Raw genomic sequence first — 11,517 nt, forward strand, 5'->3', positions numbered from 1 at the left:
GAAAAAAAGAGATTTTTAATTTTTATTGTTTTCTTTTGAAAAAGTTTTTAAAATTTTTTTTTTTTTTTTTTTTTTTTTTTTTTTTACAAATAAAGTGTAGCATGAATTTGTATTCAGGCTTAGTAAATCAGTGCTTTGTAGAATCACCTTTGCTGCTGCAGTTTGCATCTGAACATGTCTGCAGACCGAAAGTTTTGCACATCCTTCTTTTCAAAATAGTTTAAGCTGAGCCAGATCAAGACCAGGACTTGGACTAGTCCACCCTTCTTTTCTAAAACCATTTGCCATTTTCAACAAAACCTGATACCTCACAAGACATTTTTCATAACAGTTTTCATCCACAGGGAGCCACAGAGAAGAGCACAAAACTCTATTTTTATTTCTCCAGACCTGTAAGCGGCGCTAGACATGGAGTATGGGACATGTGCCTCTATTTGACTCTGGCAATAAGTACAAGAAATAAAGAATGGCAAACAACAAAGCACAAGTGAAGTCTGTTGCAGAACGTGTAATATGCCACTATGGTTGTACATAATGAGACGTATGGTGCGTTTGGGGTTAGAAGTTGGGTTGACACATCAGCTTTTTCACAAAAGACAAGTTGTCACTGTCCACATTATTAAATCAGGGAGAAATTATCACTCAAACTTGTAAAAAACAACAACAAAAAGTCATTTTGGGCCCTTTAAATCACCATCTCCACGAAGGGTGAGAGGAAGAAAACAGGAGCAACCGTGGATCGGGCCACAGTTTACTTTCAATAAAGGCCAGATTAGAGGAGCGCAAAACAGATAGTAATCCTGCCAACAGATTCCCCAACCTGAGCTGGGACTTTCTGCAGCTCCTCCAGAGTTACCATGGGCCTTTATGTTGTTTCTCTGACTGATTATCTCCTTTCCCTGTCTGCCAGCTCAGGTGGATGGCCATTTCTTTAACGGTTTCCAGTTGTGCCATGCTTCTTCCATTTTGAGGTGATGAACAAAATAGTTGAAAAAAGACACAAATGCACTTTAAAAAAAAAAAAAATTCTTAATTTGAAATGCTTTTTTAAAGAATTCTATTTTCCTTCTAATTAATAATGGGGTGCTACTTTGTGTTGATTTACTACTAAATATCCCTAGTAGAAATTAAAGTGTTTTTCTTTTTCGTGACAAAATCTGAAAATAGTTCAAAATGCTGAATAGCTTCAGAATATTTGACAAATATTTATGTTTTATTTATGACCTCTGTACGCGAAACCTGACATGTTATGTAAGAAGGAGAAGTTATGCTTAGCTTGAGTTAATACAGTAAACAACTAGAAGACTGATGCTTGTGTAGCTTCTGTGAAACTCTGCAGGTGTCATTGTGATGGATGCTTGTTTCACCTGCCTGGACACGTATTGCGGTTCTTTTTTTTTTCTTCATCAAGAAACTTCCCAGACAACTTGCAATTTGGCAAAGACAACAAAGAATCCACAGCAAACACTCCTAAAGCCAAAATCCTAATCCAAATTACACAAATAAGGCTTTGCTCAGTGTCTAGAAAACAGTGGAGGGTTTGTGTGATTTTTATCGCATACGAAACCTCACAGTCAAATTAAAAGCCTATCTGAAGATCCATCTGAGTTTTGTTCTTTTTTTTTTTTTCCTGACTCTCCGGTGGGCATGTGGACCAAGCCTGGGCTCGTATCCTGCATGTCGGGTCAGCAGTGTTGACACCAACGAGCCACGACTAATTTCATGTTCTAAGAAACTGGAGCAGATAAGTAGCAGTTACAAAATGCTCTGGTTTTCCTTGTCAGACAGGTTTCTTTCCCAGGCCACATGTCATCCACGCAAAAAACAAAAAAAAAACAAAAAAAAAAACAAGTTGTTCATTAGAAATCATTGCACAGGATTCACGACATGATTTATGAGTCATCCATGTTTACTGATGCGGCCAGTAGTAACGGACCCCGCTGCTCTGCAAGTCCCTGCAGCTCTTGTTTCACTCCGAAACTTAGCTTTAAGGTGTTTTTGTTTCAGATTCATTGGGCCTACTGCGACTAATTTTATTGAGCTGTACATCAGTTGTTTAGAGTTGCTCATGATGATTGGATGATTTCACGAAATATCCCAGGAAAATTACCGCTTGACCATAGAGCCGACAGGGATTTTTCAGTGTTTGAGCTCTGTGGTTTTCTAAATCCCACTAAACTGCAAATGAGTGTTTGCAGAAATCCCCCCACAAAAAAACAAACGTCGTTCCCTCATGTTTTTGCGACTGTCATTCTGTGTTTTCACATACGTCTTTGGTTCATTTATTTTGACATGACGGCGGCTGTCACTTGGGTTGTGGTTAAATGAGAAACAAACCCACACTAATACTCTGCCACTTTCAGCTCAAATCCATATCGAACAGTCGGAGAAGAATATAGAACCCCCAAAGGTCACGTGTCCAACCTTTTATACTGTATATCTAATGCCCTGAGTAGTTTGAACAACCCGTTAATCTCTAACACATAAAATCCATACAGAGGAATATCCAGCCATCAGTTTGTGCAGCAAAGCGAGTCCGCCACAGTCTGCCTGTCCACAAAAGATAAAACAAAAAAAAGGAAGATTTTAGAGTGACCTAGTCAAAGCGCAGACTTAAATCTGATTGAGATCTTGTCGCGTGGGTGGCCTTATACCGGCCAAGCAATGTGGCTGAAATAAAGTAATTCTGCAAGGTCGAAGAGGGCCAAAACTCCTCCACAGTGATGCAAATGACGCGTGTTTTAAGGCAGTCGTCACTGCCTAGGAGGGTGCAACCAGTTGAGGTGAATTTGGATAACTTTTCACTCTTGATTAATGCAATTGATCAAGTTGTTCATTTATTATACATTTGTAATCCATCTGACTTCATTCAGAAAGTGACATTTTGAAATACAAGGGAGCTCTATGTAGCCTCTGAGCTTGAAGCAAGCATGTAATCAATATCATCTACAGTGCTGGAGATGCAATTAGACCTTTTCCTTAAAAGGAAACCTTAAACCAGGAAGGACAGAGGAATTATTTTGAGAACTTGATAGTTTTATGAATAAGTTGAGGAACAAGTTCCAGCTCAACCTAAAAATTAGCATTTCCTTGTAGGGATAGATTACAGATAGCTTCTTTCCTTTATTTAATTTCCCTTTGGGACCACTGAAGTACTTTTACATTTGAATATTGAATTAGCTTTAAACAGCAATGTATCTCCAGGCTGTATTTCCAAAATAAATTTAATACTTGATAAAAAAAAATAAAAAAAAATTCTTTAACACATGTGTCTTGCTGATGAGTAGAAAGAAAGTCTTACAGTAAAGCCAAGCTGAAGTAAACAAGTATCAAAGGCATCTAGTAAGTTAATTTATAAGGTTGTGTATGAACCAAGAAAACTTACCACTGAATATAAGATTTCAAAGGTCAAATTTAACCAAATTATCACTATATGTATCATAATATTGACCATTTCGTTTCATTACTCAGCGAACTAAAGATGTTTTGACGAATCCACCCTTTACACAGATGACATCATCCACAAGCCTTAAAGCACACAACCAGTTTATGCCTGGTTGAGTAAGATATGCGTCAGGAACCTATACCAAAAGAAAACATGACTGCTCTTATTGGCAAAGTCAAGACAGGCAGGTGCTACCAGTAATACGGTTCAACTGATTTCAAAATCTACAACTTGTCTGTAACCTACAATGGAGTAACTTAGGCTACCCGGAAGAATAAACATGGCTGCTACTGTCTGGATTTATTTGAATGTTTATGTGCAATTTGTGTCACGCTTTCTTTTCAAGCTCTTTAGGTTTTGTAGATATATGGATTCATAAGGTTCTCAAAAATAGAGAGGAGGAAGTAAAGTTAAATCACAAAATCCTGCAAACATCTAAAACAAAAAAAAAACATTGTGAAAAACTTTTTAAAAACAAATGGCCAACTACAACTTTTTACTTTGCTTGCTTGCTCAATTGACATAGCAGTAGGAATGTTTTTTTCAATCTCTTGATTTGTGTAAATAAAATAAGTTTATCACTTTAAAATGAATATTTAAGGACAGTTAAGTTTCTTCAGAAAAAGCAACCCTTTTCCCTGGTAAGTACTTGGTAAGATCTTTTATTTATTGGCATTCATAACCTTTGAATTGTGTCACACCTTTTAACAATATAAAGAAAAAGTGTCTTGGTGCATACAACCTTCTGTGCTCATAAAGTAATAATAAAAAAATGAGTATTTGTATTTCACTTGTATTTGTAAGTGAAATAAATGTACACTGTGTTAAGAGATGATTTATACTGATTTAAAAGCTTTATTTACTGGGAACTAGTGGGATTTCTGTGGCTTAGTTTGTCATTTTGTGAAGATGTTTTTAGTTTTACATATCATTGTTTTAAAAACTAATGTAAAAAAATAATTTATATTTTCGTCTGAGTCCTCTAAAAACCCGACTTAACTCCTCTTTCACCAAGTACAATCTGCTTGAGTATGAAATATTCTTAAGCAAAGACACCCTTGAATAAAATGTTACTCTACCCACCTGTGGTAATGAATCAGTTTTCAAAAAGAGTCGTTTTGTTCCATGAAGTTAGTATGTCCGAGCCCGAACTGAGCGCCTGAACGCAGCTGATTGAGCGAACGGGGTGTGACGTGGAGAGCAATCAGGGCTGCTGAGCCGGAGACCGAGCCGAAACCAGTCCACAGTGAGCGGAGACCCGAACACAAGGAGCGGTCCGTACACGTAAGAAAAGAGACTTCATGTCTCTGAAACTTCGGGAAACAAAAACGAGAGACCTCTGAGAGCGGACGAAGCGGAGCGGGGCACATGGAAACACTATGCGGCCGGACAGACGGCGGTGGACTTTCCCATAGTTTCAGTCGAGAAAAGAGGCAAAGTGAGGCGAGATAAACATGCTCTCCCTGATGCTGGCCTCATTTCTGCCTCTCCTCCTTCTCTGCCGGATTTCTCTCTGCCAGTACTCAAGCGACCAGTGCAGCTGGAAGGGCAGGTGAGGCTCTCTGACCTTATTCTGAATGAAATCACACCTGAAAATGCTAAATTTCAAGCGGCTGCAGTGAAAGAAAGCGAGTTGCTGGCGGCAGTTTGAAAATGACTGACCGAAACTCAAAAGACGTCGCAGTGAAAAGATTCACTTTGGCCATATCAACCACGAATAATAGTTCGCGGTTAATATGTAACTGGACTCAACAGATTTGTGAGGGAACTCTATTTTGTTTACACTAATAATTTATTTTAGTTTGTATTTACAAATGCAATATGATTTGTGCTCTTATTGTGAAATGTCACTAGCTTTCACTTGTAACAAGTTTGCAGAATGATACTTGGATTTTTAAATATTACATCTTATCCTGATTGTGCATATATATATTTGGATCCAAGACATTTTTTTTTAAATTTGTTTTGCAGTATGGTAAATCTTCAGTCTTTACTTGATGTATCATGGCACTGAAGAAAGTTGACTTTACTGTGCACTGGAAATTTCACCTCCCTTGCAACATCTGCAGATTTTCTTTTTGTTTTTTTGTTTTTTTTTATCCACCAAGCAGGAGGGGTAGGCCATGCTTTCAGCCTCCAACCAATAATCTGTTGTTCATTAGTGAGATGCTTGCCTAATCTCCTTTAATTGCAAGCAGAAGTGATGAACTAAGATAGGACTTAATTAGAGGCGTGCTGAGGTGAGCCTGGTTATCGGGCTTCAGCTGCATCTGCTCAGCATGTGCCTTGGGTTGCTTCAGATCTATGGCAAATTTGAATTTCAGCGTCTCCTTTTCAGCATACTGGGCGTTTCTCCCCCCAGAGTTAAACCACAAGCTTGGCATGTGTCTGCCGATGGCTTCCTGCCTCTGGCTTTGCCACGGGAATGACTGACACACTGGAGTTTTCAAACCCCTGACCAGGCATTAAGTTGTGGAGGGAGCGATTTGGTCGTGCTGGCGCCAGAGTCCGAAGTGCTGCCCGGACAAGTCTCTTCCACTCTCTTTGTTGGTGGTTTGAAACCAAGGGGAGGTTTGGTGTGTGACTGGCATTTGCACTTGCATGCAGCAGGCCCAGCTACTGTTGCTGCTGCCGTTGTCTCCCCAGAAGCCCCCGTGTCCCCTCCATTCATCCACTTCTGCTTCCAAGCTCTTCCCAAAGGCATCCTGCCAGTGGTGCGTTTTGCCAGAGCTCAGGGCAGAACAATGTGGTATGGGGAGTGTGTTTGAGCTGAGGTCATGTCGGCTGCTTTGGCTCGTGACTGGTCATGCAGCCAGTCTTGCGCACAGCCTTAATGCTTCAGAAGGAATGTGGTGCAGTGTCCTTACAGTCTGGATGAAGGGAGAGCTTGTTTTCTGAGCTCAACCCAGTCAGAAAATCAGTTTAGATGAAACCATGGTTTTCCCCAATGCTCACTTCTAACCCTTCCTGTCACCTGTAGTGGGCTGACCCATGAAGGCCACACCAGGGACGTGGAGCAGGTGTACTTGCGCTGCTCACAGGGCTCTCTGGAGTGGCTCTACCCGACCGGAGCCATCATCGTCAACCTGCGGCCCAACACCTTGTCGCCCGCCGCCGCCCGCCTCTCCGTCTGCATCAAACCCTCCAAGGACTCCACGGGGACAAACATCTACCTGGACCGCAACGGCAAGCTGCGGCTGCTGCTGCGCGAACAGGACCAGGCGGAGGGCAAGGTGCACTGCTTCAGCATCCGAGAGGGGGCGCTCTTCATCGAGGCCGTCCCGCACACGGACATCAGCCGGAGGATTACGGCCTTCCAGTACGAGCTGGTCAGCGACAGGCTGAGGGCGGAGGCGCAGTCACCTGGTGGTAAGGTGTAGCTTGATGTTGCTTCTGTGCTGCAGCAGTTGTGGTGAACTTTTACTGTACTAAAAGTTTGGAAACTTGGAAATGTCCATTATTAAGTTATACTATAGATTTAAAAAGTTCAAGTTTCCTCTTAAAAGTTTCCATCATATAGTGGTAGGAGTCCCAAAATGGGATGCTGAAGTAACCTGAATTGTCCCTGTGTATAGTATAGTGCACTGCAACGCTGCCCCTCCCACACCTACTGCTACACTTTTTCTTTTTTTTTTTTGCAAGAAAGAGGAACTTTACTTTTTAGAAATATTTCCAGACAGACAGTGTTGAAACTTCTGTTTCTTAATAAGTCAACAGTGTTTTAAAACTACAGTCTGCAAGCTAGCAGGACCTTAGGTTAGCTACTTCATCATGCTACTTAACATTTAATATTAGCTTGTGTTACTCTATAAAGAGCAAAGCAACAGAAATGTCTTCAGTGCAATGATCAGTTGAAAACTGATGCATCAAAATGTGGTGGTTTTTTTTATTTCAGCAGAGGTTAGAATAATTATTCGGTTTCTAAGTGAAAGTTGTTAGGTTTGTGTAAATGCCAACAAACTTATGGTATTTTTACTGAAAGTCATCACACTGCGAGTCTCACACTGGCTCACGTCTGCTTGTTTCCTTAGTCTCTGTGGTGCGCACCCTGCACTAAATGCAGCCATCTGCTGGTGAAAAACTTTATTGGGTTTGACACTAATCATTCACTCAACAGTGAACTCGAGCCAAACTCAGTTTCTCTTTTAGTTTTGGGAAGAAAAAAAAAAAGAACAAGATAAAAAGCTGGCTGAGTTTTGATCAAATGTCAGCCCTCTGGTTGTTTCACAACAGCGCCGTTGATCTGACTCTGAAATACTCTGCTGCAAGCTGTAATTCTTGTTTTTTCTTTTGTTTTTTTTTCTGGATGGCCTGTGTGTGTGTGTGTGTGGAAAGGGGCACAGCCAAACACAGGCCTTCCAATGAAAAACAGCCATATATTTTCATGCTGCGTACCTGCCAGATCTGCACAGTTTCAAGCTGCGCACAACTGTTGTTTTTTCCACCTAAAGCAAAACACGAGCAGCGTCGGAGCCACATGTGTTTTTACGGCTCTCCGGCTTCACGTTTCCAAATCCTGCGTCACCGCTTGGCACGGCGTGGGGTTAAGAGGCGGAGGGGACGCTCTGCAGTGGGTTTGACCGCATTAGTGCGCTTGGCTCTCCGCTGCAGCGGGATCTGGGCTATAATGTGGCATGAGATAGCACTGGGGTGATTCACAAAGACAGTGGTCTCGTGTCATGCGAAGCCTGAGTGGGCAGATTGATTGCTCCTTCGCTTCTTCTCATCGTCTTCGCCGTATTTCTTCCTCCTCTCTCCTCTCGTCTTCCTCCCTCCGACCCGCTGTGCTGGGATTGGGTTGCTCACCAACATGCTGGAATGCATCTCCAACCAGATGTTGGGAGGAAACTTCGAGGACCATATAGACTCGTTTGGCCTCTACTCTCTTTTCTTTCCGTCCCTCCCTCGCCGTTGACCATTTCCTACCTCTGCTTCCTTCGTGTCTATTTATCATTATAATATTTTTCTTTTCATTCCGTTCCCCTCCATGCATCTCCCCTGTCTCCCCCTTGTCTATTTGAAGTGGTTTTTGTCGCTTCTGAGTGGTATTAGCAAGTTTTGCTCCATTACCGTGGAATGCATCTGGTCCCAGATGTTGCAGGGACTCTAATGTGCTTTTGCACCCCTCCCATCCTCCTCCGCTCTCTGCTCCTATGAAGTGGTTCTGATCAGAGCGAACGGGCCAGAAGGAGACGCTGACTCGGCTCTTGGCCCATTCCTGTGGTTGTGTTTCATGTTTCACATGTGAGCTCCGCTCTGCTCGGCTCGGCTCTGCTCTGCAGGAAAGCAAACACACCCCGGTCCTGGGCCCCGGCTCGCGGCCGCGCCTGATGCCGCGGCAGTCCTCGGGACTCACTTCAAAGCGAGCGTGCGCTCCACTCCGAGGCGCTGGGCGAGGTCTGCTCTCTTGAAGTCCACCGTCTGTCCAGCTGTTAGCGAGCCATCAAGACTTGTGGCTGTTTGACCTTTGATCTCCGGTGACGTGGTGGCGCCTCGAGTTTCTGCTCCAGCTGACATTATTGCCGTTCGCTCCTCCAGTCGTTACTTAAAAAAAAAAAAACAAAAGAAGCAAACTGAGAATAGACTCAAACATTGAAAATGGAGACAATGAAAGCACATCAACTTTCTTAGAATACTTTTTTCTGTTTTTTTTTTTTTTTTAACCAATACCTTCTAACTTGATGAATATTTACGTGCCGCCAGTGAAGCCGGGTGATTTCCAGCAGAGAAGATCCACCTGGGTTAACACAGTTAGTCATCCTCCTCAATTTCTGGACTGACAGGCACTGCTGCTGCACCACAGTCCACCGTTCTGACTGCTAACACCAGCTTCCTCCTCACTCAGTTTACCACCCTGCCACTAAAAACCACCTGAGACAACTGAGCTTTAGATCCATTTATTGCTTTTTCTCCTGATGTTAAACCTTCTGGAGTTGGCAGAAGACTTTTTCCCCTGCAGACAGTTTTGCTTCAATCAGATCTTTCCTATGTGTGGACCTTTTTTGTAATGTGAGGCATTTACAAAACAGCTGTTTCTCACTTTTAAAGTTAAGTAGTTATGATACAGAGCACGCCCCGTCTTTCGGCACTGCTCATTCTGTTGGTCTGGTCTGTGTTTGTCACGCAGCGTTGGGGACGGGGGTCACTAACAGAACAGGCCCTGTGAGCATTAAACATACAGACAGGCGTGCATAATTCAGTTTGTTTGATTTTTTGAAGTATGTGTCAGGCAGTAAGGCTGCACAATATCTGGAAAATATGTGATTGTTATACTGTCAAGTATTGCCATGATGCTATCAAATGATTCTACCTTTAGAAAAACAAAAAAAAAACATTTCAAGCCCCTTCTACTCTGTGAGATTCAGCATCTCTGCTAAATATCTATATGTGTCAAATGTAAACGTCAAGAATCCCTGTATTACTTCCCTGGAGAATTTGCTTGCAAAACAGTTGAAATATACTGATTGTGATATTGCACTTAGTAATATTGTGATGATGAATGTGATTCCTTTAGTTGTGCAGTTAGAATTTGCTGATTTATTTACTTTTTTAAAGCGTTCATTAGGATGTGTTTGTCTTGGCCTGCACCCTGAAAGGAAATGCTAAAGGAATCATTTGTCTGTTTCTTTTGGAGCGCTCTGCTGAGCATGAACTTACCTAGCCTGTTTCTTTATCCACTTAGCGCCCTGTCAGCCCTGCTCTGATGCCGAGATGCTCCTAGCAGTCTGCACTAATGACTTTGGTAAGTTCTACGTCCAATTTGTAAGTGTGGCTGCACCAATCTAAGCTTTGAGGACAATTTCTATCAGTTTCTCTAAAGATTAGACCTGCTTTTAATGATTTCGGGCCAGTCACAGATCGGCAAGTAAAGCCAGTTTCGTGACGCATTTCCTCTGCCTTCCTGCAGTGGCACGAGGCACCATTAAGACGGTGGGTCCGGAGGAGGACCACGCATCGGTCTCCGTGGAGATCAGCCACCTTTACAGACAGAAGACCCATGTCTTTGTGTCCGGGGGCGTTAGGGTACGGAGCTGGACAGGCAACATAAAGATGCCCCTGCAGTGTGGGGTGAAGTCTGGACAGGGTGAGTTCCTTTTCACTGGGACGGTGAGGTTTGGGGAGGCCTGGATGGGTTGTGCTCCTCGCTACAAAGACTTCCTGCGGTTGTATCACGAGGCGCAGCTGCAGGGGACCAACCCGTGCCATGTGGAAACTGACTGATTTAGCTGCCCACATTTGGAAGCATTGCAAGTTTTTTTATTTTTATTTTGGAGAAGAGCTATAATGAAAGTTCAAGCCAAGGAAAGAGAAGAGAGACTGATGGGACTGTCCCAGACTTCTCTTGTCTGTCCTGTGACTCTTGGGAGTACGGAGATGGAAAGTGTTGCAACGCGGCACGTCGCCAAGGCCGGACACGACGGAGAAGTGTTCAGAGCGTCTTCTCGAGTACGAGGAGCCGCAGAGTTTTAAATGTAGCAAAGTGATATTTGTTTTTATGTATAAAATGTGAAATAAGATTGTACATTTTGAAACGGTGTGCTTTGTGTAAAGAAAAAAAAAGTTTGATGTACAGATCTGTATTTGTTTTCTTAAGAAGAACGTGTAAATTCAAAGACTCTTATTTTGTTTAAAAAATATTTGCAATTTAATGCCTGAACTCGTTTTTTCAGGCTTTGCAGTTGTGAAAAAAGATGAACCAAAAAAAAAAAAAAGGAAAAACATGTTTTGTTGACAAGAATAAATTGTTTTTTATTGCCCAATGTGTTTTTTTTGTTGTCTCAAAAAACAATACATGCACAAAAGTGGTTTCATGGGCACACATGTTCTGGACAAAACCAGAGCCATATGATGTGCATTAGCCTCACTCCAGCCTGGATGGAACCATTTATCCAAAAGGTAAAGAGAGATTGATATCGGAGAGTCGGGGTGGATTCCTCTGCGTCGGTTCCTGTGGTGACGGGGTGGCCGTGTGTCAAGGTCAATGTGAAAGGCCTCTTTGTTCGAGCAGAGCAGCCCGCTAGGAGTGTGAGGTCTGAAGACCGACCTGAATGCAGCCCTGTGACCGGGCACGC

The 11,517-nt window shown here is 42.6% G+C and overlaps 1 protein-coding gene across 1 annotated transcript; it reads left to right on the top strand.

Annotated features, from left to right (window-relative positions):
* Positions 1-4,678: 4,678 nt before the first annotated feature.
* On the top strand, positions 4,679-11,157 carry metrnla (meteorin like, glial cell differentiation regulator a). Its single transcript, XM_015031068.1, has 4 exons — positions 4,679-4,997; positions 6,426-6,814; positions 10,128-10,187; positions 10,353-11,157. The coding sequence occupies exons 1-4, from the start codon at positions 4,900-4,902 to the stop codon at positions 10,664-10,666; spliced, it is 861 nt and encodes a 286-aa protein (XP_014886554.1). The 5' UTR covers positions 4,679-4,899; the 3' UTR covers positions 10,667-11,157.
* The last annotated feature ends 360 nt before the right edge of the window (positions 11,158-11,517 follow it).

Source organism: Poecilia latipinna, unplaced genomic scaffold (assembly GCF_001443285.1).
Source record: "Poecilia latipinna isolate Pla-1442-1.1 unplaced genomic scaffold, P_latipinna-1.0 Scaffold198, whole genome shotgun sequence".
NCBI classification, from domain to species: domain Eukaryota; kingdom Metazoa; phylum Chordata; class Actinopteri; order Cyprinodontiformes; family Poeciliidae; genus Poecilia; species Poecilia latipinna.